We start from the raw sequence: 27,458 nt of genomic DNA on the forward strand, positions 1-27,458 counted from the left end.
GCTGGCACAGAAGGAAACCTGCTGGAGGGAAATCAGACCTCAAGCCCTACCGACATTTTGCTGGGAAGGAGAGGAGGCTCAGTAGCTATGTCTTTCTGTGGGAGCTCGACCTGGGATAGAAGCAAGAAGCACTACATATTCCAATCTGCTAGAGGAGGATTTCCAAAGCCCAGTGTGTCTTGTCACTTCCTCCTCAGCTCAAAGACCTGCCTTCAGGAGCTAAGAACAGGAGAAAAGACTGATGGCACCTTTCTCTTAACTGAAACCACTTAACTGCTCTCCTTATCTATATGAGTGATAAGTAGGCAAGTTCAGACTTTGCAGCAGCCTGAGGCAGGAATTTTCAAAGTATAGTCCAGGGAGCTCTGCCAGGGTTGGAAGAAGTGGTCTGCAAGATGCTTTTAGGTAATCTGTGAGGGCAGAATTATTTTCATGTTTTTTAAATTTTACTTTAAGTTCTGGGATACGTGTGCAGAACGTGCAGGGTTGTTACATAGGCATATATGCGCCATGGTGGTTTGCTTCACCTGTTATTTTCATACTAATGCCAAGGTGTGATTTGCCTTCCTCACTATCATTCTTTCACAAGTCTACAGTGGATGTTTTCAGAAGCTATAAGAAGCGTCCATCACAACAGAGTGAATACAGAAGCAGATATGAGAGTCTAGCTGTTTTCTGTTAAGCCAGACACTAAGGAGACCTGCGGAACCGTAAGCCAGTGCCACTCTTACTAAATTTGGGGTTTGGGAGATTTGGTTTTTTCTGATTTCAAAATATTATTTATGTTACTTGTTTGTTACTTGTTATTTTTAATGAATATTTTAAACTTTCATCCATTTTAATCAACCCTCATAAACTAAAGCTTCTTGAAGTCCTTGATAATTTTTAAGAGTTTAAAGGGACCCAGGAACAAACATTGGAGAACTGCTGCTCTAAAATAATGCCAAGAGGGCTTGGATGGAACCAGGAGAAACTCAGAATTTTGGTGCTAGAAGAAACCTCAGCAATTCCTTGATATCCTATTTTAGATGGGAAAACTGAGACCCAGACAGAGAAAGGGACAGAAGGAAGGGACACAGCAGGGGCAGGAATTTGAAGCCTTGTAAAGTCTCTGAACCACACAGACTGTGCGGCCAGGGATTAAACCATATTCCCAAGCCAGAGAGAAAGGACTGGGATTTTCTGCCCCACGGGGTGGCAGAGCATGCAGAGAAGCAAGCCAAGGCCACTTCACCTTGAGCTCCAGACCACCTTGGCAGGGGACTGCCCACTGCAGATGAGGCTTTACCCCCTCCATCGCCCCACCACTCTTGTACTGGCTGGCCCCCAGACTTACTCCCTGAACTGAGATCCCCACACGGCAGCATCCCACCATCACCCGTTATCCCCAGGGCTCTCCCAAACACCAGCACACTGCCCCATGGGAAAAGGAACTGGGGGTGAGAGGAGGGGTAGGGGCTGGGGCAAACCAGGTGTGCAAACAGAGAGGGTGGGGGCTCAGTGGCGTTGGCTCTCACGCGGGCTCTCACTCACTGAATCAAAGTGAAACTTGGGGACCCAGGAGCTGGGAGGAACCGAAACCTGAACCCCCACCCGTGGGACAGGCCCTGGGCACTAGGGAAAGGCCCCAGGAGCCCCTCCAATTGGCCACCTGGCCTCAGATGCTCTGCTTTACCACAGAGGCCTCAAGCAGTTGTCTATCTGGATCTCAGCTGAGGTGCCCATGGCTACAAGATCAGGACAGGGGAGAGTGACCAGCCAGGCAGGGAGATGGAAACCAGTTCCTCACCATCTCTGCCACTATGCCCCCTGCATACCCTTGGGACAAGCCTGTGCCCTCTGTGCCTAGACTACCCCACTGATAGGGTATGGAGTACATGACATGCCAAGGAGTGTGGCTGCTTGGCTCCTGCCCTACGTTCTTGCCGCTGCCACCCTACCCACCTCTGGCCTGTGAGCCTGACTACCCACTTCCCTGACCACACACATACACACACGCACACTCAGCCCCACCAGCCGATTCCAGAACCTGACTCCTGTTAGCGTCCGCTGCCGAAGGCAGACTGAGCCAAACTGGTTTCTTTAGAGCTCATGCTAGGACTCCAGAAGCTCAAAGACCTTCAGGCCGAGAAAAACAGGGCACAAGTGCCGAGAGCAAGCTGAGTGGGGTGCCGTGAGCACTCAGGCCCCGCAGCCCCAGATGACTGTCTCCTTATGGGAAGGCTGCCCAGGGTGGCCAGATCTGATTTTTCTTCCCAAAAGAAGCCAGGCATCCACCCATACATGAAATTTCCTGATTTTGCAAGGTTAGTAACTAATTCAAAAGCATCACAAATAGAGGGCAAGTCAAGGGAAGCATGGCTGCCAGCCTGCCAATTGCCCCCTGGGTTCTACGTGATGCCCCCACCACCACCACATCGCAGTGGAACCCTGGTCCTGACCCCCACCTGGACAAAAAAGAACTCAAGGAATGCCCCATCCTTCTACATGAGGGGACATCCAGGGGACACCTCATGGAGGGCCAGGGAGGGGACCTGCCCTAGGAAAGCCCCAGCAGATGCCAAGACAAAATGGTGGTAACCTCCTTCCTGCCCCCAAAGCCACTCTGGGAAAAGGGAATGCAGAGCCTGTCTGGCCACCCATACCCCACACTGGCACCTAAAGAATCGTTGGGCCTCAGCCAGTGGTGAAGGACCAATGACCCAACACAGAAAACCCCACAGGGTAGTGAGCTAGTTCCGAAAAGCCAGGTCCAGGTTCAAGGACAGCATTCTAGGTGGCAGGTCCTGTGTGAGCAGTGGCCTGGAGACAGGAGGCTGAGCCAACACACGGGGACTGGAAGCACGGGAGAAATGAGCAAGAGGAATTTGAGGCCCACGAGGGAAGGGCAGGGGTTCTCTCAAGAGCAGTGCAGGGGGACGTGTGGGCAGCATCCCATGGGGAGATAAGACTGATGGGCCCAGGTATCGACAGTGAGGGCAGCAGACGGTCCTGTGAGAATGGAGGGAAGGAGGGAGAGGAGGACTGAATGTGTCACCTCAAAAGGCAGCAGATGCCAAGGAGTTTCCATGGAGCCATCCTTTCCCTTCTAGGTTTTCTTGGTTTTACTGTGTCATCGGCAGACCCCCTTTCTTCCCCAAGCCTGTTTTCCCATGTGAATGACACAGGGCGTCTCAGATGCTCCCCAAGCCCCTTCCAGCTCCCACAGGGGAGTCTCGAGGTCCAGGCTGGTGGCTCCAACAACACCTTAGAGGCCCAGCCCTGCCAGGCCCGGTGCGCCCTCTGCCCCCACCCTGGAGGCCTCCACCCCTCTGTGCTCCGTGCTTCTCTTCATGGAAAACTGGGGCCTGACCCTTCTCTTCCGCCTTGAAGCAGGCTGGGAGACTCAGTCCTGAAGGCAGAGGAAGAGAAGGAAAGCGAGTGGCCCTTCGTTTTGCAGCCGACACCTGGGGGCACTGTTGTTCAGCCTGGACGCCCCGGGCTCCCAGCTGCAGGCGCTCAGCTTCTTCAGTGCCACGGAATAAACGGCAACAAACAGGAAGGCGGTGGTGGGTGGACCAGCCAGTTCCAGCTGCCAGCAGGACGGTGCCTGAAGCCTGCTGCCCTCTGCTAGGACGAGCCTCGCGTCCTCATACACAGGCCTCTCGGTGACCATCTACTCAGCGCTTACTATGACCAGGCCCTGGGGCCACGCCCTTGACAGCCGTCACTTCTTTTTATCCTCACAGTAACCCACAAGGCTGGCATCAACCCTATGTGCCAGATAACAAAATGGAGGTGCAGAGAGATGAAGTAACTTGCCACAAGAAGTCCTCAAACCGTTTCATCCCTGCCCATGAGCCTGTGCCCTTGACTCATCACCTTGCTTGGGGCTCTCCAGGAATCAGAGATCTGTGGAATCTCAATCCCGCAGGGACTGCCTATAACTCCTGACTCAGGAATCCTGAGCTTTTCCACACACCCATCCCTTCTGGGAGCTCGGAGAGGGCTCTCCCCACTTCCTGCTTCCATTTTCTGTCCCGATCCAGAAGTGGCAGACAGCATCTACACATCCAGGGAAAGAAAAAGGTCCTAGGAGAGAAAAGACCAGGGCCTGCCCACGTCAGAGGGGCCCAAGGGCCCAGCACGGTCTGTGAGCTTCTGAAAGCCCTTCCCTCTAGCCAGAGCTCCCGGGGAGGTCTGCTGGGCAGGGCTGAGGGGGCGTTCAGCCTGAAAGAGACAGAGGAAGAGGGATCTGGGGAGAGACAGATAACAAGCAAGAATACAAGGAGATAGAAGGGAATTGAATGAGCGAACGAGTAAGAGAGAGAAAGAAGAAAGAGAGGGAGAGAGAGTAGATGAGAGAGTGTGTATGTGTGAGAGAGACAATATATACGAAAAAGAAAGCTAGTGAGATCTAGACCGGGAGACAGAAACACACACAGAGGAAGGCTCAATAAACAGGAAATAAAGCCAAATAACACAGAATGAGATGCACCCCAAAGACATGAGGAGGGACACAAAAACAGAGAAGAGACAGGCATTCCCCAAAAGGAAGTCATAATGGGAGCCCCTGGCTAAATGCCCCCCAACAAACCTCCCGATGAGGGTCTCATTGGACTTGGCATCTTCTGGAAAGGACAGGCCCCCTCTGGACCCTGGCTGCCCTTCCTGTGCCCTCCTCAGAAGGCAGTCCAGAGCCTGGAAGGCTGGAAACTCACTTGCAACATATCTCTATGGCCCAAAAAGAAACCTCTGGTCCCCACAGTCCACCCTGGTGCTGGACCGATCAGCTTTCTGAGCTGGTGAAAGGGATTCGCACTCCGCTGATCTCAGTGTGTTCAGGGCCTTTCAAACTCAGGGCCCTGTGGGTTATTGTGAGGGGGACAGGGAGGGGACCTAAGTGGGGAGAGCGGCGGAAGGAGGTCTCGCCAGAGATCAAAGGCCCAGGAAGGAACCGAGGGTCTGAGGCTGCCCTTTCACCTATGGCTCCCATTCACAGCCCTGCCTGCTTGGCCAAGCCTCTCCCTGCCACCACCTCCTCTGGGCCTTCCGGAGAGGGAGGTGCCGACTCAGCCTCTATCCCCCTCACCCAGCAGGATTCCTCAGCCATGCCACAGCTTCCTCCACGAGAGCTCTCAGTTCTGACCAACCAAGAGACAAAGCTACACCTCACAACTGGGCGGCACCCCAGCCTGACCCTCGGAGCCATCCCACAGGCCTTGTGGGCATCCCTGTGGACCAGGGCTATGCCGAGAGGCTGGGCCAGGGATAGAAATGATTTGTGGCTCTGCCCTGTCCAGTCCACATGAGTGGCAGCCTCAGAGTCAGGCAGCAGAGGGGAAAGATGGGGGGTACAAGCACGTGCAGACACAGTACAGGTACAGAAGCACCGGCCTGCCTCAAAAGTCACGAAGTCTGAAGCAGAATGTCCTCCTTGACTCTTCTGCTCCTCATTTGTCCAGCCCCTGCTCACACCTCTGATGATGGAGAGTTCACTACCTTTCTAAGATAATGCTTCCATTCGTGGCCCAGCCTGGCTGCTTCTGAAAGCCATATGTTGCACTCAAGCCATAATCTGCCTCCTGTAGCTTCCTTTAAGCAGCCCCAGCTCTGCCTCCAGAGGCCACAGAGAGCTCACCTGTTGCTGTAGAACAGTTCATCCGAGACTTGGACATAGTGGCCGTATCCCCAAGTCTGGTCTTGGAGGCAGACGTTAGAACCCTAGAATTTCTAGACTGAAAGGGTCCTTGCCAATCCACTGGTCTAATAATATTCTAGTTTGTTTGTTTGTCTTTGCTACAGAACTCTACTCAGAGCTTTCTATGGAAGCCCAAAATACCAGACAGAAGCACCCTTGACTGAGGAGATTAGAGGTCCCTCCACTTACCCTGGTTACTAATTGTGAACCCTCTAAATGAATGTGACTGATCCACCCTACCAAAGAGCACATATTGAGCACCTACTGTGTGCCAAGCATTTGTATTAGAGCCGTGTTGTCCAACACAGCAGCCACTAGTCGTATGTAGCCACTGCACACTTGAAATGTGTCCAGTACAATCCAGGAACTAATTTCTTTATTTCATTTGATTTTAATTTAAATTTTAAAATAGAAGCAGTGTAAAATATTTTTCCCACTAAATACAACTTTAACTGTCAAACGTTTAGCATCCAAATTGAGATGCACTGTACATGTAAAATACACATCTGGTTTCAAAGACTTGGCACCAAAAATAAGAGAAAACCTAGCTTCAATTTTTTTATATTGATGTTATGTTGAAATGATGATATTTTGGGTATACTGGATTAAATAGAATATGTTATTAAAATTAGTTCCACTTGTTTCATTTTATACTTTTTAATGTGGTTACTAGATCATTTAAAATTACACATGTGGCTTGCGTTCTACTTCTATTGGGTAGTACAGGGCTAGTCACTTTCATGTTGCCTTTACATCTGAAACACTCAGCACAGTAAATGTTCCTTGAGTATCTAAGACACACAGCTCAAAACCATCTCCCTAATGCTTCTAGACTAAATGTTCAGAAGCCTCGGTCAACATCTAAGCCACCACATCTTTCTACCTCTCTGCCTTTCCAAATCCTGCCATGCGGGTCCTCTCCCTGCACAGGCTCACCAGAGTCCCAGACTTGGGACAGTCTCTCTTGCCTTTGACTGGAATGTCCTCTCCTCCCTCTACCCAGCCACCTCCAATAAGGAGCCCTCCCAGATCCTTTCGGTCAAAACTGGCCCTCCTTGCCTTACCCTTTCCCTGGTGTCACTTCATCCACTGCCATGCTCATCAGAGGGCTTTGAGCTTGCCAGTCTTGCTCCCCAGCTCACCCTCTGTGTTTGGATCCTGTCACCTGCTCACCTCTGTCGAGATCTGGGCAGGAGGGTGGCCCCAGGAAATGCCCTCAGGGCAAAACTCAATTCCAAGCTGGGGATGACTATGAACCAGGCAGCAGAGTAAGCAACTCCACCTTGCAAAGCCTCAGTCACCTCATCTGAAAAATGGGCAAGGACCCTCAGCTGTCTTCCTCTTAGCTCTCCAACGCCTCTCTCACCCCATGATCTTCTCTCAGGCTGCTGATGGTACCACCTCAGAGGCCAGCACCCTCACAAATCCATGGTTTGCAGCCTCCGTGGGCCGACCGGCCAGCGTGCCTGCAATGTCCCTGTTTCCCCAGTGGCTGGTTCTTACTTTCTCTGCTCTCCCCCAAACACTGGCCTCAGGTCTCACTTCTCTCTCTGCAGCATCCAACCTGCTAATCATGCCCTTCTGTTTGAAACTCTTTCCCACACCAGCCCCAGGCTCTGCCCAGTCCCAGGCTGCTCCACCTCCAAAGGTCCTCTCCAGAAGGACCAAGGGGCAACAGGTAGCTGGAAAATACCAGGGAACTGAGGCCCTAGGGGCACTGCAGTTCCTCCCGACTCACCAGTCCATGCCAGCTGTATGACTGTGGAGCCTCCATCACCTCCCCTAGTAACATGGAAGTGACAGTCACTAGAGCTTCTGCAGGGATCCAGAGAGATACAGAGAGAGGATGGGAAAGATCAGAAGGAGGCACTTATGCAATACCCCCACAGACACCTTCCTGGTGTGAGCCAGACCATTGCTGTCCACGCCTGGGATCAAACATGCACACTGTCAGCGGTGTGGGCAGCAGCGAGCAGGAGGCTCTGGTTGCTGCTTGGGTTCATCCCCCACTCTTTCCACGCCATCAAGCTTCCAGGACCATCAAGTCATTCTCCCTTCCACTGCAGACCACTGACTGAACTGCCTCCCATCTTCCTGAGGATCAGGACTCTTCCATATATATCAGATGTGGAGAGTTCAAAGATTACCCAGGCCGGGAACACTGGCTCATGCCTGAAATCCCAGCACTTTGGGAGGCCTAGGCAGGTGGATCACTTGAGTCAGGAGTTTGAGACCAGCCTGGGCAACAGGGCAAAAACTCATCTCCATTTATTAAGGGAAAAAAATGTAATTTAAAAACTAAAAATTGTCATCCAATACCACCTCTGATTCTTGATACTCTGTATGGCAGCCCAACAAGTGGTCACTTAGTCTCTGCATACTTATCCCCAGAGATAGGGCATCATTCCCTCTGGAGGCATCCCCTTTTATCCCTAGGCCACTCTCATATGTGCAACTTGGTTCTTTCTTAAACTGAGGTAAAATCACCTCTGCATCTGCTGCACACTTTAAGGCCATGCAACAAGATCTCATTCCTTCCTCCTTCCTTGTCAGCCCTCCAAACACTTGAAAGCAGCAATCCAGTCTTGTTTATTCTGCTCTTCTTTGTGCCAAAATATCCCTAGAGCCTTGAGGCATTCCCAGGTGTTGTATCAGATCCCTCTTCACTTAGGACCCAGCCCCATTTTTCACTATCCCTCTTAAAAGTCAATATACCCAAATGGGCCACCGTCCTCTGGGAATGATCTGAGTAGTACAGAGTGGTCAACACCAACACCACCCACATTCGGACCACACTATACCTCATAAAGGAGCTCGTGGGCCCAAACCATGACTGCTGGTCAGACTGCCAGCCAATACAGCACCCCGAAAACAAAGTAAAACAACGCCCTCAGGCCAGAACTGTCTGTTTGGTGGTAAAGATTAAACTAGATTTTTTCTTTCCCGAAAATCACTGCCTGGATCCCTCAGCCTCTAGGGGAGCCTAACACAATCTGTCCTTCCACCCAGGAACAAATACAGCCAGGCCCCAGCTTAGGCACATCTGCTGCGAGTCCAGGTGACAATGGGAGAAAAGATGACACCACTAGCCTCATAAACAAACAGCGATGGCAGGCCCACTGCCTCCTGCAGCACACAGCACCACAACCTACTGAGTTAAAGACTTCTGACATCTGTTCAGGAGCGGCAGGAGGAGGAGAGGCGAGGGAGGTTCCAAAAGCCGCGTGAATCATCCCCACGCACCCCCATGGCTCCAGACTGAGGCCACCGGCTCGGCTTCTGGGCTGCTGGCAACATGCAGACCACAAGCCAACCCACGGCTGGGCCGACTCAATTTTCTAGTTACAGATCTTAAGTACTTAGGCATGTGCTCACGAGAACACACATTCCTTACACGGAGCTGAGAAAGGGAATTGTGCCGGGGAACAGAATAACTGAATCAAGATTTCTGTCACGCTGCTCTCAGGCCCTAGACCACAGCCCTGGCTTTTTTTTTTTTTTTTTTTTTCCTTTTCCTGACTAAGGTTTTACAGACTCCCAGGGGGTCTTTTCTCTCAAACCCATTAATGTCAGCCAGTGCTGGCAGCCCATCCAGAGGAAAGGAGTCCCGGTTAAGGTGCCCGGTGTCCAGGATGGAGGTGGCCGGCTCTGGAGACCCAGGCAGCACACGGCTGGTGGAGGGGCTGAGAAAAACCAACCGGGAAGATTGTCATCTTTGTAATCCCCCCAACACCCCCGCACTCCTTCCCTCCAGACCCAAGGGCAAGGATGAGATGATTATTAATTTCCTCCACACCGCCCCCAACACCATCACCAGGGCTGAAAGCCTTCTCTGCTGAGGCGTGTGCAGGCCTTTCAGAGAACCCACTCCTCCACCCTCCCCAAGTGTGCCCCTGTCCGGGCTTTGCCCAGCCCCCTCTCTCTGGTCCAAAGCTCCTCCACAAAGGGGACTTGGGTGTGGAGACCAGCACACGCTGCCCTCGGGCCGCATTATCTGCACACACACACAGGGTCTTCTTAAAGGCCAAAGCTCAAGCCACAAGGGCTCTGCCAGGCCCGCTTCTTCTACCCAACGGGTGACTATGGTGGACACCAGCAAGAATGTCACAGTCGCACCCTGCTGCTGTCTACCTGGCGGAGGGAGGGCTCAGCTCCTTCAAGTGTTCACGAAAGGGACAGCGTGCGGTCTTGGGGACTCCTCTGCAGGTAAGGGAGGTGCTTGCGGACACCTCTGCTACCACCCGCGACTGACTGAGCACCGAAAACTGACCCAGTGGGGCGCATTCCCGATGGGGCTGCACGGGCGTCTCTTACCTTCGTCTCTCTTGCGCTTGTTGGTGTCGGCGCTGGGGGACGTGATGCCCAGGATGCCGCTGATGGAGTACGACGAGCCGGCCGAGTCGGTGCTCACCGAGGACACCTGCGTCACGGAGCCCGTGGACACTGCGCGGAGAAAGACGGGTGGTCAGGACCGCAGACAGCCGAGGGCGGCGGGCCGGCTAACACCGCACGCGGGGCTGTAGGCGGCTGGGAGTGAACGAGTGCGGGGGGCCGGGGTGGGCGCTGAGGACCCTCGCCCTACAGAGGCGTCCACACCTGGGCCACGAGCGCGGGCCTCGGGCGGGCGGTTTGCCCGGTTCTCTGCGCTGTGGGGAGTAAGAGAGGGGTGAGTACTGAGGAGGACTGACCCCGGCAGAAAGGAACATGGGGTCAGGAAGGGCGCTGTCTCAAATCCCAACCTATCCTTGGATGCAGGTAGCAGGGGATGGAGAGGAGAAAGAGGCGAGCCGGGGCCCACCAACAGCCAGTGCTAAAAAAAAAAAAAAAAAAAAAAACACCCGAATTACTCATTAGGCAGTTCACTACCTGCCTGCATACCCAGCCGTGAGTGCAAACACAACTACTTGAGCACAAACTCACAGGCACAACTAACAAACTGCAAACCGCAGAGTGCACCTTCTTTTCAGTTTCTCGCTGTGTTTTCTTCTTCCAGTTTCCTGGGATTTGATTTTTCGTATTAATTATGACAATAACGATAACTAACTTTTTCTGAGAACTTACTCTGTGTCAGCATTGAGGCATTATCTCATTTAATTCTGAGAACAATCTTAGAAGCTAGGTAATTGTGATGATCCCGTTGGAAAAGGAAGGGAAGGGGAACCCAAAGATGAATGGCTCACCCAGGATCACACAGCTAGTAAGAGAGTGCCTGGGCTGGGGCTCATGCCTGTAATCCCAGCACTCTGGGGCAGAGGTGGGAGGATCACTTGAGCTCAGGAGTTCAAGACCAGCCTGGCCAACACAGTGAGACCTATCAAAAACTTTTAAAAAATTAGCCAGACGTGGTAGCACAAGCCTATAGTCCCAGCTACTCAGGAGGCTGAGGCAGGAGGATCACTTGAGCCCAGGAGGTTAAGGTTGCAGTGAGCTATGATTGTGCCACTGCACTCCAGCCTGGGCAACAGAGCAAGACTCTGTCTCAAAAAATAAAAATTTAAAAGGCCAGGCACTGTGGCTGATGCCTGTAATCCCAGCACTTTGGGAGGCCAAGGCAGATGGATCACCTGAGGTCGGGAGTTCAAGACCAGCCTGACCAAATTCGAGAAACCCCATCTCTACTAAAAATACAAAACTAGCCAGGTGTGGTGGTGCATACCTGTAATCCCAGCTACTCAGGAGGCTGAGGCAGGAGAATCACTTGAACCCAGGAGGCAGAGGTTGCAGTGAGCTGAGATCGCACCATTGCACTCCAGCCTGGGCAACAAGAGTGAAACTCCATCTTAAAAAAAGCAAAATAATAATAATAATAATAATAATAAAATAATTAAAAAAACAAAAAAGAAAATAAAAAAAAGAAACTCCATCTTAAATAAATAATTAATTTAAAAAAAAAGAGGGAGACTGGTGATTTAAACCCAGAGACTAAAGCCTTAACCCCTGTAACTAATCTGCTTCTCACTAATAAATAATGAAGAGCAATAATATACTTCACATGAATGCGGTGCTTTGATTGCAACAGCCCAGAGTGCTATTACTTATCCCCATTTATCAAATGAGGAAACTAAGGGTCCACAGGGAAAGTGATTCAAAGTCATCTAGCCAATAAACAGCGACGCCAGAACTCAGCCTTGGGTTTACTTGCTTAAAGTCTAGATTTCCTCTGCCCAGAAACAGGGGCAGTGGTTGGTGACTTATTGTGACTGAGGCTAGGTCTCAAAGTTCCTAAGAATAAGAATTGGATGGATGCAGGGGATGTGCAACTTTTGTGCAAGTTTCACATTAACTTCTGGTCCCAGGATCCTAGGAAGAGACCAGTCCATCAGCAGGGGCCTCTCCAGCTGTACGGCTGAATTGCCACTGAGGGCTGTGGGAATTCTTTCTTGGTTCATTAAAACCTACAGACCAATCTCAGACACACTTCCTTGGGCTATAACCAGCTGGAGGCAGGTGGAGCCACCTTTGACTCTTAAGTGTAGGAAATTACTAGAAATGGTGGTGACTGCCTGAGAAGCCCTTCATGGCTTCCCTTTGGGTCAGATCCAGCTCCTGGCTCCTACAAACCCAGAGGGAACCATGCCTTTCTTCTCACATTTCAGTTTGACCTTACATCTTCCTTAAGAGACACAGAAGCAGAAATAGTTAACTTCTCTTTTTCTTCACCAGAAAAAGCTCCTTAAAATAGATTTATGCAAATCCCATAACCTTTTCTGTATTAACGTGTAAAAAACAGAGGAAGAAAGAAGATCCCAGGTCACCTGGTGCTTTAAACAACAACCACCATGTATAACCAAGGCTCACCATGTTGCTGACAGAGCCCATGACATGCGTTTTGGTGTTTTGTGATTGCTCTAGGCTCAAAAGACCCAGATTCCACTTCTGGCTCCACCACTTCCTAGCAACATGACCTAGGGCTAGTTATTTCATCTCTCTAACTTTCAGTTTCCTCACGCCCAGATAAGTTTGTGAACTCTAAGAGGCTATATGTATGTGAGATGTAGTTTTAACTTAAAAATTTCTGGGACAAAACAAAGCATTCTGCTGACCTACAATAGAATTATCCCTCTAAACCAATTGAAAGAATATTAGCAGTTACACCTAGTTTGATTTTCAGGGCTATGTGACCTGAAATAATTGGTCAACTGCAAGTGAAATCTCAGCCACAAACATTGCCCCAGGAAGCCTTCCTTCACCCGCTTTATCCTAGCCCAGCAGAGCTGGTGGTTCCTTCCCTTCTGCCCCCACAGCACCCATCCCTTCTTCTGGAGCTTCATCTCTGTTTTGCAAACTTCTCTTCATTATGTTCCCACTTTAGACCTAGAAGCCCTTGAGAATGGGGATCGTGTCTTCCCTTTCTTGTGGGCTTGGCCTCTGACGCTAAAGTCTGCACAGCAGGGACTTAACAGACACTTTCTGAAGGGATTACCAAATGAGGAATGATTTCCTGGCAGGGAGGAAATCTGTCTTACTTTATCCAAAACCGTGGAGGAGCAGAGTCCTCAGAGAACACCTGGTTAGTGCCCCTCCATCCATAAATGAGGAAACAGAGACTCAGGCAGGTGAGAGGACTTTCGCATTTTACTGAGTGAGTTAATGACAGAGTAGGAACTAGAGGCCAGGCCTCTGCCTGATCCCCATCACTGTGTGAGTTCAAGTTCTCGTTTAAAGAAGGAGTAACAAAGTGTGGAAATGTTACACAATCTGAGGTGTGATTCTGCAGGATTGACTGTGGCAACCAGAAGTGTCAGAGACTTTCTGAATCATTGCCCACTTTCTTACAGTAGAATAACCTTCCCCTCAGCTAACCAGAGGTGTTTCCTATATCCCAAGTGGAGAAATAATACACCTTAAGTAGACAGTGTCCTTTCACAATCTTTGAAGGGAAGACAAAGGACATTTCTGAACTCTTGAGAACTAGGAAGTATGGCTCCCACTTTCGGGTCACGGCCACTCTCAGACTTCACGTGCGAGTGCCGTAAACCCCACCGGGAGCCCTTGACAGTTCAGAGTACGTGAGATCGAAGCAAGAGAGAGAGAAAGTAAGTTTGAGAACTTTTGCCACATCTTCACTCAAGACTGCAAGTGCACAAAGAATTGTAGAAGGGCTGGTTGATAGAAGAAAAAAACACATTCAAAACTACTTACTGACTAATGATGCAGAAAATGTTATGAATAAGTATCCCTTTCTTGATTTATTACTTTAATTATCTGACATTCTATAGACCCCCATTAGTGGATTTTTTTTTTTTTGGGCTTAGATTTCAATTTTCTGTCTCATGGTGAAAGCTATTTATCATAATAATCAGTAAAATTCAAAACCTTTTAGCAGTATTTATAAAATTCATTTACCAGGTTCAGCCCTTGGAGAATGACAAAGAAGGCGCATTAGTACGTGTGCTGAAGTGTTTTATGCAGAATTATCTGTCCATAAGAATGATTAAAAGTTCTTTAGAATATTTGGAGCCCATTAGATTTTTAAATTTTTTTAAAAAGTTCTTCTTACCTATGCTGTGACTGGAAGCTGGGACTGGTTGGTTGGGTGGCTGCTGTACTTTTGTCCGGATGATCCTGTGGGCAGTTGAAAAAAAAAATGGCTATTTACCATCAGGAAGGAGAAGAGACCTCAACCAGCTATGCACAGATAACCAGAAACCAGAAAACTCATACCCAAGCTGGGCCGTGGATGGAGCTGAGGCAGAGCGGCAGAGGTGGAGGGAGATTATAAACCCAGGCTGGGAATCAGGAGGGTGGAAGATTTATGGACTAGTCCCAACTTTGCTTCTATTTCCCTGGGTGTCTTAATGTAATTTGCGCCCCCTCTCTGGGATTCAAGTGCCTCTTCTGAAGAAAGAGGATGACATGTTAACATTACGAGTAGGCATCCCTTTCTTGGGTATAGCTTTAGCTCCATGAGAGACTCATTGAGTGACTTTAAGGAGTCCTTCCTTTCCCTAGACCTCAGCCTCCCGTCTGTCAAATGAAGAAACTGAACCAGGTAACCCCTCTGTCCTCTGGCAGTGCTCACATGCTGGTTTCTCTGCCCTAGAGAACGTACAAGGAGGGATAACACCCCTTCCCCTAGGAAGTCAAGGGAGGGGATGTATGTGTTGTTCTGATACTAGGGAGAGTCAAAGCGCTGCCAGGAGACATCTGATTTGGCTATGCTAAAAGAAAGCCTACCTTGCACCAAACCTCACGGAAAAGATCCACAGAGCTAGAGCCAGGGGTATCCTTGACTGTCTTTTCAGAGACCTTGCTCATATTCTAATAGAAACTCCACTGTGACCTTGACCAGGTCCATTCCATTGTGGACCTCAATACAATGATGGAGTTGGAACAGACCACTATTTGCTTATTTTAAGTAATCAAATCATTTTCAGAAGAGAAGAAAGATCTTATGGAAAAGCCCCATACTTAAAAGAGATAATCGCAGTACTGCCTTCCCTTGGCCACCTGGCCGCTCTGACGTCCTTCTCCAGAACCTTAGGCTCTGGGGAGTTTGTAGACAATGCGTGTGCAAGACCACAAGCCCAGAGCATCTGAGAGCAGCAGAACAGGGTGGTGCCAAAAGCTCCTCGGGAACTATCAGGAAGTGACTTCCTTGGTATTTGGGAGAAGAGTGGGTCACAATAAAATGTCCAGCTTCTTTGGAAAAGTTATATTCCAGTTTCGAACTATTACCTTTTGAAAGGACATTTATTAGAGTTTTTCCTTGTTATAAAAGTAATATGCATTCATTGTAGACTCTGTGGACAGCATGGGAAAACATAAAGAAGACATCTAAAAACCATATTTTGGTGTATTTCCTTTATACTAACATTCCTGTGCATACTTAGAAATATCCATTTTTCTCTGAACAAAGTCAGGATTATACCATGTGTACAGTTTTTGTTGTTGTTGTTGTTTTTGTTTTGAGATGGAGTCTCTGTTGCCCAGGCTAGAATGCAGTGATGTGATTTCAGCTCACTGCAACCTTCGCCTCCCTGGTTCAAGTGATTCTCCTGCCTCAGCCTCCCGAGTAGCTGGGATTACAGGCACATGCCACCACGGCCAGCTAATTTTTGCATTTTTAGTAGAGACGGGGTTTCACCATGTTAGCTACGCTGGTCTCAAACTCCTGACCTCAAGCGGTCTGCCTGCCTTGACCTCCCAAAGTGCTGGGATTACAGGCGTGAGCCACGGTGCCCAGCCTCCATGTATACGGTTTTGCATCCTACTCTTAAGCATTCTATGAGAAGCTTTTTCACATTCCAGAGCATTAATATCTGAAAGTTCATTCTGAGGCTGCACTGGGTCTCCAGCTTATACAAATGAAGGACAGAAGTAGCAGGTGGGTGACTCCCCTTAAATCTAATGGGCTGTAGCTTCTGCCTTCTCTGATCTTACAGCTTGGTGCTGGGCACCAAGGGCACTCCATGTCCTCAGCTGATAGCCTGAAGGGACTTTTCTGTTCACCCTACAGTCTCACCAGACACACAGGCTGTCTAGAGCCTGACTAGTTGAACTCAGCAAGGGGCCTCTTGCCCTTTTCTAATCAGTCAGCTTAAGTGTTCCGTCAAATACATTCAGATTGTTTGTTTTCCCTAATATTCAATCCACTTATTTTCACTAAGCAAACTCAAAGCATATTGGACAAGGATCTGGGAGTGAGGTAGTCTTTTTGGTCACCTGGAATTAAGCTGGCATCTGATCTAATGTTTATATTTTTGTGTATGTCACCTTCTCTGTGTATATGTGTCTACAGAGAGATTTCTGGATATGTGAATATATGGATATAACAGACATAAATATAGTTATATATAAATACATGGCAAGAAAATCACTATAGTTCAGCTTAAAATCCTTACTTTTCAAATCATTATCTGGCCATTAAATTTGTACATAAGCAAAGCAAAGAAACTTATGTTTTCCTCATTTTCTTTTAAAATAGCTGTAAATATCACTGGGAAAGCACTATCGATTGTTCGAAATCATTAAGAGGCAACAGCAGCACCGTGTACAGGCTCTGGAACTAGACTTCCAGAGTTTGAATCCCATCCCTCTTGCAACTTGCCAGCTACATGACCTTGGGTAAATTACTTAACCTCTATGCCTCAGTCTCTTCATCTGCAAATGGGACTAAGAATCATTCCTATCCTGTAGGGTTACTATTAGGATTAAATTAATTAACTACTTAAAACAAAGGCTGCTACATAGTAGTGCTCCACAAATGTAAGATGTTATTTTCAGTGGTGTCTTCATAAAGATTGATGACTAGCTTCAATCCTAAAATGTTCATATTTTTCACATTTGCTTTAAAAATCACAAGGTGAGGGTGGGTGGAGGGGTGGTGAAGATGCTCAATGGGTACAAAAAAAATTAGAAAGACTGAATAAGACCTAGTATTTGATAGCACAATGAGGGGACTATAGTTAGCAATAATTTAACTATGCATTTAAAAATAACTAAAGAGTGTAATTGGGTTGTTTGTAAGACAAAGGATAAATGTTTGAGGGGATGAATACCCCATTTTCCATGGTGTGATTCCTACTCATTGCATACCTGTACCAAAATATCTCATGGACTACATATATATATATACACACACACACACTATGTGCCCACAAAAATTAAAAATAAAATAATAATAAAACACAGGTGGTCCCCTTGGAAGCTGGGGAGGGAAGGTAGCCATTCTCACACTCTGTTTTAAGGCTGCAGTAGGGCTGTCCTTTATGGGGGATCTCAGAGTTAAAGGGAAGCTTCTGAAGCCATCCCCAGGGGTGAGAGATTTTGCTCATCTGCCTTTAGCAGTCACCAAGTAAAAACAGAGAGCATCATCTTCCACTGAGAAGAAACTGTAGTGGGAAGAACAAGGCTATAATTGAATCATAGCAACTCTAAACAAATTTAAAATGTAAAAAATGACAGGCTGTCAAGACTCATCCAATAAGAGCACACTCAGGACCTTTTCTAAGCCAGAGATGGTTGGACTGAGTTGGCAGTCACACCAAACTGCACGTCCTTTAACCTGCTGCGTGTGAGCAGGACCCTAGCTGCCATACTGCAGAGCACACTAGATAGTCCAACAGAGGAGGGAGCTCACATCAAACTCTTCCTATGGATGAGGAAACTAAAGCCCAAGATGTTCAAATGACTTGCCCAGGGTTGTGCAGCGAGTCAGCCCAGGCTTCCAGCTCCCATGTCCAAGCACTTTACTTTAAGCCACATTCAAAGGAAGCTCAGTCCCTCTGTTAAATACTTCCTATGTGAGGCATAAAGGCTATTTGGATTAAAAATCCACTTAGGATCTGAGGTTTAAAACTCTGAGGGACTTTGTGGCATTTAAGGATCCCATAGAAACATCACTCTTCCTTCTTTGAAAGGCTAGGCTTCTTACCATCATCCCACGCCCACCACCCCACCACCCCACCACCAGTCCTCACAAAATTACAGTGAAAAAGAAAATAATGGTGCCTTGAAAAAGGAAACAGGGGGATAAGGCTGAAGAAACACCTGCATCTATGGCACTGATCAAACTGCCATCAGTACAGTAAAAAGCTTGGACCATCAGCTGTGCCAAGAATCCAAAAGCCAGGGATCCAACTGTGCCAAGCTGGGAGGGGGCCCACAGGTGGCACCCAGGCCTGTGACTGTTGTGGAGAAGAAAGAGGACATGGATAGAGGTTGATGTGAGTGGATCGCTTGAGTCTAGGAGTTCAAGACCAGCCTGGGCAACATGATGAAATGCCATTTCTACAAAAAACTAGCCAGGCATGGTGATGGCATCTGTAGTCCTAGCTACTTGGAAAGCTGAGGTGGGAAGATCACCCAAGTCTGGGAGATCAAGGCTGCAGTGAGCCGTGATCATGCCTCTGCATTCCAGCCTGGGTGACAGAGTGAGACCCTGTCTCAAAAAAAACAAAAACAAAAACAAAAAAAGAAAGAGGGAATTGATAAACAATCTCAGAAGGCCTGCCATCAAAATTAGAATTAAGAGCAGAGCTAACAAAACATCTTCCCCAGGTCACCTCCAGGTCTGGACAAGTTTTGCTTACCCTGCAGAGTATGTTTGTTTTTATTTGAATTAGTTTCTAATATTTTTAAGTTGGGAGATTTTTCATAAACATCTGATTTCTAGCTTCTCTTGAAAAATCAGAACACCCAGCAATACTGGCCCCACATCTCACAAGACCCAACCAGTTGGTGCTAAATAGAGCTGCCCCTCTAAACTGGGAGTGCCACCTGTAGTCCCCACCCCTTGGCCACAGTGCTGGAATAGAAGGAAGATCCACCCACTGTTTGGGTCAGCTTTGGGATGGCCACCTCCAGCGGACACTCAGACTGGATTCCAACAATCCCTCATGCAGGTTGTGCAGGCTCCCAGCACATGTTTGTCCATAAGATGTCAAATGAACAATGTGATTTGTGTCCCAGGAAATCCTCCACAAGCCTAACAGAACTAGTTCAGTGTTGCTTCACCCTTTGTCAGTCATGGTTTCCTAGGTTGGTCCCCTGGAAGGTAGCAGGAAGGCACACACTCCTGGGGGTGGACAGTGGAGACGCCCTTATGGCTACTAGACTAGCCACACATCCAGCCAGCACTCCCTCCCCAGCTGTTTAAAATCAGGAAGAGTGAAGAGTTGCCTCGATGGGAGGCAGGGGCTGGGAAAGCGGTGGACCCTCTTACACAGTGTCATTTGCCAGGCAGGCATTTAGAAGCTGCATTCATTTGAATGCTGTGGGAGCTTTGCCTTCATCTGAAAAATAAAACCGTGTGGTGGGATGGCTCTGGCTTTGGGGGATTGGGGGTGGGGAAGGCAGCAGCAAGAGATTGTCCTACACTTAGTGAGCTGTCACTGAAGAGTGCAGGGAGGAGCCGGAGAGTACTCGCAAACAGGAGCCCCCAGAGAGGAGCACTGGAGAGGGCTAAGGAGGAGAGAGGGCAGGCAGCCAGGTAGCAGAACAGGCAGCCTGCGAGGATCTGAAATGGAGAAGGAAAGACTTTTCCTCCTCCTTGTCTCTCGTCTCACAGATCCTCAGTTCTGTCACTTGCAGAGTCCGACAGTGCAGTGGTAGAAAGAAACTAGCCCTCCTCTTATCATTGGGAGACCTGGGTTCTACCCCCATGTCTATCTCCAAGTCACTGTTCCTCTGTACTCCCCATCTGGGCCTCTGCTGCTACACCTGCCACAGGTTACAGTCAAGCCTTAAAGACTATAGGAGACCACAGACGTGAAAGCACGTTAGAGGCATGGCCTGCCTGGCCACGGCTTTGGACTGAACACCCAGGATGCCCCTGAGGCTAGCCATGGCCCTGAAGCCAGCAGTTAGAACCTCCCCACAGCACAGCTCCAGGCAGAAAGCATCAGTGGGTCCGTGATCTGCCTCGGCCACACATCGCATGCCCCTTCCCAGCCTTTGCCACATCTGTAACCACTGCTCTATTTGCCGCGAACATTTCTTTCACATCACTTCATTTTTTACTTAAATAAATTTATTGTATAAGGCGATTGTAGTTTCCTACTGTAAGTGGGTAGGTGGGAGTGTTGGGGGGAGCTCACAAAGTTCACAAACTCACTAGTTTGGCGTGCTACTTCTATTTTTCTAAAATACATTAAAATAAATGTATTACAAAACAATGTGCATCCTTGCATTGTAAAGGACATAAACCGATGCTCTGTAAAAACCCCACGCTTGTCCTGCAAGGCATCTTTAATTGAAAAAAAAAAAAAAAAAAAAGAAATATAAAGATTAAGCTAGGCGCAGTGGCTCACACCTGTAATTCCAGCACTTTGGGAAGCTGAGGTAGGAGGATTGCTTGAGCCCAGGAGTTTGAGACCAGCCTGGGCAACACAGGGAGACCCCATCTTTACCAAAAAAATTTTTTTAATTTAAATATATAGATTTCATATACAGAAATACACATACATACATCTACACAAGCTCCAGCTTCTGCCTTCTCTTGAAGAATGCAAAAAAAAAAAAAAAAAAAAAAAAAACTGGCAAACACTGGACCCATGTTCCTGGCAGCATTCGGCTGGAGCTGAGAAGCGCTGCCCCTTTAATAGGACTTGTGCTGTCTAGCTTGCCAGGGACCCAGCCTCTCCCCATCGTCTGATGCCTGGCCTGCTTTCCTCATTATCTTATCTGCCTGGCCCCAGGTAAGGCGTTAGATTTTGTGACCCTCACGGATGACCTTAGGCTACCTTGCAAACCGCCAGTTATACGTGTACACTGTGTTGGGAAACCTGTGGACCCCCAAAGCCTGACCAGGGGCTTGGCGGATGTTTCTCTGCAGAGCAGACCAGCTGCCTGTCATGTTGTTTTGCATCATGGAAATCCTGCAAGGAGCCAGAAGTAAGGAGCTAATAAAACACACTGGAGCCTCTTATCATCCAGAAAAAGAACAGGAGTTATCCCCTCCTCCCTAAAACCCACCACCATCATTGCTACCTCCTCAGCAATTGTGTCCAGGTGCTTCAGGCTTCTAAGCGCATGTCAGAACCCCACCCTGGAAAAACAGCCCCTCTAGAACAGACCAAGAAACTGTGTGCCTGATTCTCCTCTATCTCCCCTGCACCGTGCATGATGTCAAGGCCTCAGTAAAGGTTTGCCAAGACAAGAAAAACAGGCTAACCATTTATGAAATAGCAGGACTCAAAATGTGAACACATGCACTCCACAGCGATCTGTGCATTTGAGTCATCACAGAAGGAATGACTATCAGGACAAGAGGCTCTTATTCTAGTCTGACCTCCTCTTTCTGCCAGGAGTAAGGGTCCCCTATGCCCACACAAGCTCTGCACTGATGATAGTAGGGTATGAACTGGAGAAACGGAAACTGTCCAAGTTTTCAGGCTGCTGCCTTTTCTTCTTTCTGAAGAATTTAGAGAACCATCATTTCTGTTCATCTCTGAACTTCATCCTTGACTCTGTGTTTAAATGGAGTTGAGACTGCATCATCTACAACAGAAAACTTTCTTCCATACATTTATTTTTAAAGCTCTGAGAGTGCCCTTCCATGTATCTTGGATCAGACTGTAAAGGAAAGGGAACTGCGTGGCTCCCAGGAAGTTCCTGTGCATGACACGCAGCGTGTTTCTCTGGTTCTTTCTTTCCATGTGTGAGACTCCACATGTGAGTTGGAGAGAGGGCAGCTCCATAGCTCCAGAGCATCTTAGGAACCTGAACAACACCCCTGGAGTTGAAGACACACATCAGAACCACCGGGGTTCCGTGCTCTCAGAGAGAGGAAGAGCCTTGTTCCCCATACTCACTGTCAAGATCCCACTTTGAGTTTGTGGCAGAGCAGGAACAAGGAGCCAAGTCTCCCAACTCCAAGACAGGGCTGTGTTCCCCACACTCACTGATTCAAGCTCTGCCTAAACTGGAGGCAGGATTTTCTTCCTGGGAAGCTCTGAGATGAGCCAGCGCTAAGACCTTGAGCCTAGGCTTGCAAGGACAGCGACATACGTGATTGCCTAGTCAGGACAATTCACTGCAAAGTGTTCCACACATATAGGTGGGTGGTGAAGGGAGGGATGGAAATCACTCGGGGCTCAGAAGAACCTCGGGCAACCAGGGTATTGGCATGTTCCCCTCTCCTGGGCCTAGGACTCCTACCCACTTTGGAAAGAAGAGAAGAATAACAGAGACCCAGCAGGCCCCTGCAGCATCCCTCTGGTTCAGTAACCCCTAAGGGGCCTTGGTGAAAAAAGAGACCAGATCTTCAGGAAATGCACATGCAGAGTCTCCAGGACGCCCTGCCATCCCCCCAAATCCCCAACCCCTACAGGCACGAGCCGCTCACCTGTTGATGGAACTGACACTAGGCACGGTGTCATTGTCACACACACGCTCTGCCAGCAGCCGGTCCCTGATCTCCCAGGCAAACATCGTGGGATTTTGGCGTTTATACTCAGCAATTTTTTCCACCACCTTGGGTGTGGCGACCTTTGGTTTGGATCCTCCAATTACCCCAGGCTTGATGCTTCCCGTCTCATAATACCTAGGACCCAAAGAGAAAGAAGCTTAGCCATGAGGAACCAGTAAAGTGGATGTTGGCAACAAAATAACTTGCTACTCTGTCCAGGAAACGTCCAGATCTGCATGTTTCAATACAGTAGCCACCAGCCAGATGCAGCTTTTGAACATTTGAAATACGGGTAGTCTGAATCAAGATGTGCTGTAAATATAAAATACACACTGGATTTTTAAAACATAGTACCAAAAAAATGTAAACTATCTCAATAATTTTGGTATTAGTTATATGCTGAAATAATCATTTTTATATATTGAGCTAAATAAAATATGTAATTAAAATTTAGTACCTCTTCTTTTTTTTACTTAACATGCTACCAGAAAATGTTAAACTGCGTACACAGCTCTGGTATTTCTATTGGACAACACTGGCTATGCATTAACAAAATTCTTTCACATTCATCTACCCTTTTATAGTTTACAGAAAACTTTCAAGTCAGTTTTCCCATTTTATCTCCAGCAGTTCTAAAGCACATAAATTGTTTTGAATTAATGAATGAGTGAATGAACAAATAAATGAATAAGTCCTGATCTACAGGTATAAAGCAGAGATTCATCAAGGTTAAACAGCCTTCCTAGGGTCACACAAGACCAAATGGCCACGCCAGGACTGTGACCGGCCTCTGGAACTAAAATTTCCCCAGTAAGGTAGCTTACACCTTTGACAGCTCTCCCAAGCCCTAGCAGAATTCTCCAGCATTGTGCAAAACTGTCCCCTGAAATGCAACTTATTTTTCCATAAGAGAAAAGTCATAATCCTGGTGTAAAAGTAAAAGGAATATTGAATTGCAGAATTATCTGAAAATATGTGTTGTAAGTTAAAACCCAAGCAATCAGAAAAACCAACCACAAGTCACAGCAGCTCTTCCAGGGACCTCCCCCGAGGTAAATGGCTGTTTCTAAGGATATTTCCATGCTATCAGCATTTGCTCATTAAGGAAAATAGGATGTCAGGGTTTTACAGTAAAACCGAGACCAAGAAGAAGAGTGCCATGAAAGATCATTTCAAGGGGGAAAAAAATGACATGATTCCTTTTCTGAATCTGAGCCATCACTGGATCGGTGTCTCTCTCAATGTTTACAGAAGAATTCTAGAGTTCCTTTTCCAAGGAAATTATCTTGCAGTTGAATATTTAAAAAAAAAAAAGACATTTTAAAAATGACTAGTAATTTTTAAACCTAACAAGAGTTGATGATACGCAAAGGAACGAGGGGATTCTGAGATGATAGAAAATGTTACCGAGGATGGCTGATCACATTTATAGAGATGCTGAAATTCTTAGCCTGGAATTTCAGGCTAAGTTTCGGTAAGGCCAAGTTAGTGAATATTCTAAAAGAGATGAAATAATTTGGAAGAAGCGATGTGAAAGTGAAATGTCTGTTTTTCATTGAAAAGAGTGAGCCATTTACAAATTTTGACCATAAAGCAAAAACTCAACCTATCTTACCTCTTTCTAAAAAGTTGCTTTCAGTAATTTTTCTGTAATTGCTAAAAAATTATTACTCACAAACAACTTTTTAACAACATCCAAAAAAACCCCAGAAGTCTAGAAAAGCACCCTAAATCAAGGCACATAGCAATCTCTTCAGCCTCCTATCAATTTTATAATGTAAAGTCAATTTTTACTATAATACAACTCATTGTAATTCAGCCACAGCACCCTAAAGTTTACAGAGCTCTTCCTCGAACTATCTTGATCCTCACACTAACCCGGCAAGGCCACAGGGCTTTATAGAACGGAAAATAAATGGTCAGAAGACTAAGTGACTTGCCTAACTCCCTTCTGTAGTTAGGGGCAGCCCCAGCTTTCAAACCTGACTCTAAATTCAGTGCTCTTCCTGCTACAGCAAACTGTTGCTTTGCTTATAAACATTTTAGATAATAATAATGATCCCTTGCAATTGCAGAGAACTTTACTATTTACCAGGCCAGGCATTTTCACATACATTTTTCATTCATTCACTCACTCAACCAATAGTTATCAAGTGTCTGTTAGGGCACATAGAATCTCAGGGAAGGGGTTACAGACATTTAGACAACCCTGTCCTGGATACTCAAAATATGTTAGTTGAATGGGACCACAACATTCACACAGCAACTCTGAGAGGGTGGCAGGCTGAAGGCCTCCCCAACTCAGCCCCCATTTACATGGCCGGTGGATGGCAGCACACAGGGCTACCTGCCCATCCCACCTGAGCAGTGCCAACTTGGGAGACTGCGATCTTGACGTGAGAGGTCTCTCTTTCTTTTGACTGACACATGGGCCAGGCACTTAGAAGGCAAACCTGTCACTCCCGAAACCCCAACTCGAAACTGTGTCAAGTGAGGATTCAGACTTAATAACTCTCCTTTCATCTCAGCAAAACAGCCATGCAGCCCCTTGGCTTACAGACAAAAGACGAACGGCAGCCACCAACACACAATGTCCTTCGGTGCAAAGAGCATTAGTTTAGCAGTCAAGAGGTGTAGGTGCTAGTCAGTGGCTCTGACACTAACTCGCTGTGTGATCTTGGCCAACTTAGCCTCTCTAGGGCTCGGTTTTCCCATTTATACAATAGGGGAAGAATGTTTGCCCTGCTTGCTTTGTGAGGCTGTTTTGAAGGCAGAAATACAGACAGTTGAGAATAAGCTTTGCAAAACATAAAATAAAGAGCACGTGACGAGGATTAAAATCCCCTCCGTGTTTCTTATTACTGTGTAACATACCACCCGATTCCAATGACCTGCACCTCCCAACCAGGCTCCAGTGAAAAAAGACAGCAGCCCACTCCTGGGTGGATTTAACTCGGCCTCAGATGCCACCGAGCTGTGCCTCTCAAGCGCCTCCGAAGCCTTAAGCTCTGTAGACTGAATGCCCACACTCCTGGCAGACTGCCCACCTTCCTGAGATGATGGGGGTCCTGGTGTGCCCCAGGGACTTTGCCTGCCTTGGCACACACTCTGAAAACCACAGCCACCACACATCACACTCTCCCTACAATCTGTCACTTCTCTTGTGCCCATCAAATTCTTCAGTGATAAAAAAAAAAAAAAAAAAAAAAAACTGTGGATTGAACAGCCCCAGTTCAGAAATTCCCAGTTACACTGTTTTAGGGCTGAACTTGTTTCTTAAAAGGCAGTTCTAATTAGAGTGACATTTTGTCCACTGTGGTTCTTAGTTATGAAAATAATGAGCTATGAAATTCCAATTTATTGTTGACAACTTAAACGGCCAGGCACCGGAGCGGCGCGTAACTTCCGAGTGCCACTCTACCTAGTGACAAATCTATTCCGGGCTGCGTCAGGCTGCCGGCTGGGCTTGGAAGGGTCCCTGTCCCCCTCAATCTCCATGGGATATTTGGAGGCTCCAGAGTACCAGAACATGAGGACCCTGTGTTTGGATGTTCCCTCTGAAAAAGGCTCAGGATCTTGCCCTGAGATTTCAAACAGCAAGCAAAATGTCGGCTCAGCAAAGATGTCTCAGCAAAAACAAAGGAAGGGCCTTCTTTCTGTCTCCCTCTCTCTCAGTACAATGAAGAGGCTCCACAAAAAGACATCTAGGAGCCTTTTGGCTCTAGAAGTCTGATGCTGAGATAGTCTAAAATATTGTGCTCTCTCTCTTTCTCCTGTCTTGTCACTTACCTCTCTCTTTCTATTTCTCTGCCTTTTAAAAATCACTTTTTTCTGTCTTCTTTTTCTCTCTTTCTTTTCTCTGTCTCTCTGTCTTCTACTTTTCTTCTCTCACTCTCATCCTTCTGCCTAAAACAACCACCTAACAAGAACACTGTGCTAATGTCCCGCAATTGTCCCCTGACTCTGGGGTTCATTTGCTTTCTAAATGCTAAACAGGAGTGAAGCCCACAACCCCCACAGCTCAGGTAATCTGCCCTGGGCTGGAGGATGAGGAATGAAGCCCGGGGCCAAGGTCCCCAAAGGAGCTGCCAGACCCCTGGTCCTGAAACTTCTCCCTTTGGCCTCAAGCAAGCAGCCTCCCCAAGGTTATTAGAAGCTGTTGCTCCTTCTATCTAAGAGAATTGCTTGAATTCCAGCAGATGAAAGGGAAGGAGCCAGCAGAAAGTCACAATGTCACTGACATACTTCAAAATATTTATTTCCTTTTCAGGCATCTGTGCTCATACCATAATGCAAGCTACAGGACAAAGGCTGTTTTCTGACCTGGGGAAAGAAATAGTGAGAAAGCAACGAGCAGCTAAACCCGAGAAAGCTCTTGCCTGCCAGGGCAGACCTAAAACAAGATCACGCGCCCAGAAACAAACCTGTGGCTTTATTTTTGGGGTATGGTGAGACTCGGATGGTCAAGGGGTCCTTTAGGTATTATTGCAACCCAAATACTGCCTGGCTACATAAGCCTGTGTCAGTCGCTTTGCCTCTCTAGGTTTGTTTTCTCATCTTAAAACATGCTTCATTGGATCATGCAGAGGCTCCTAAGAAAATAAACGGAAGCACTAAAAGGCTGCATGGCCCTATGGGAGAAGCCTCATTGTTAGTATTTTGCTTGCAGCAAATTGCTGGGTCAAGTAGCAACTTTCAAATGTCACATTTAAGAGTTAGTGTTTGGGTGGTTGTTGTTTTTCTTCTCCTCTCTAATTTAATATATACTTTGGATGCTTGTCACCACGAAGAAAATAAAAACACAGAGAAGGAAAATACTATGGCCCAACATAACAAGGTTGACAATAATCCAAAACTGGAAATGACGGTTGACTTTTAAAAGTGGAATATGCTTTTGAAAACATTAAAGTAAAACACTGAACTCTG

General features: G+C 47.5%; 1 protein-coding gene across 5 annotated transcripts in view; it reads right to left on the bottom strand.

Annotated features, from left to right (window-relative positions):
* The window catches only part of PAX5 (paired box 5), a 196,011-nt gene that overhangs the window by 153,113 nt on the left and 15,440 nt on the right, over positions 1-27,458 (bottom strand). For all 5 annotated transcript variants that reach the window (XM_032240086.1, XM_032240082.1, XM_032240085.1 and 2 more), the window contains 3 exons: positions 22,470-22,667; positions 14,181-14,245; positions 9,995-10,123 (listed from right to left, as the gene is read on the bottom strand). In XM_032240086.1, coding sequence (XP_032095977.1) covers positions 9,995-10,123; positions 14,181-14,245; positions 22,470-22,555 — 280 coding nt within the window. In that variant the 5' untranslated portion in view covers positions 22,556-22,667. The remainder of the gene's footprint in view (positions 1-9,994; positions 10,124-14,180; positions 14,246-22,469; positions 22,668-27,458) is intronic.

The sequence above is a fragment of the Sapajus apella genome, unplaced genomic scaffold (genome assembly GCF_009761245.1).
Source record: "Sapajus apella isolate SASKATOON/1434 unplaced genomic scaffold, GSC_monkey_1.0 scaffold46, whole genome shotgun sequence".
Classification (NCBI taxonomy): domain Eukaryota; kingdom Metazoa; phylum Chordata; class Mammalia; order Primates; family Cebidae; genus Sapajus; species Sapajus apella.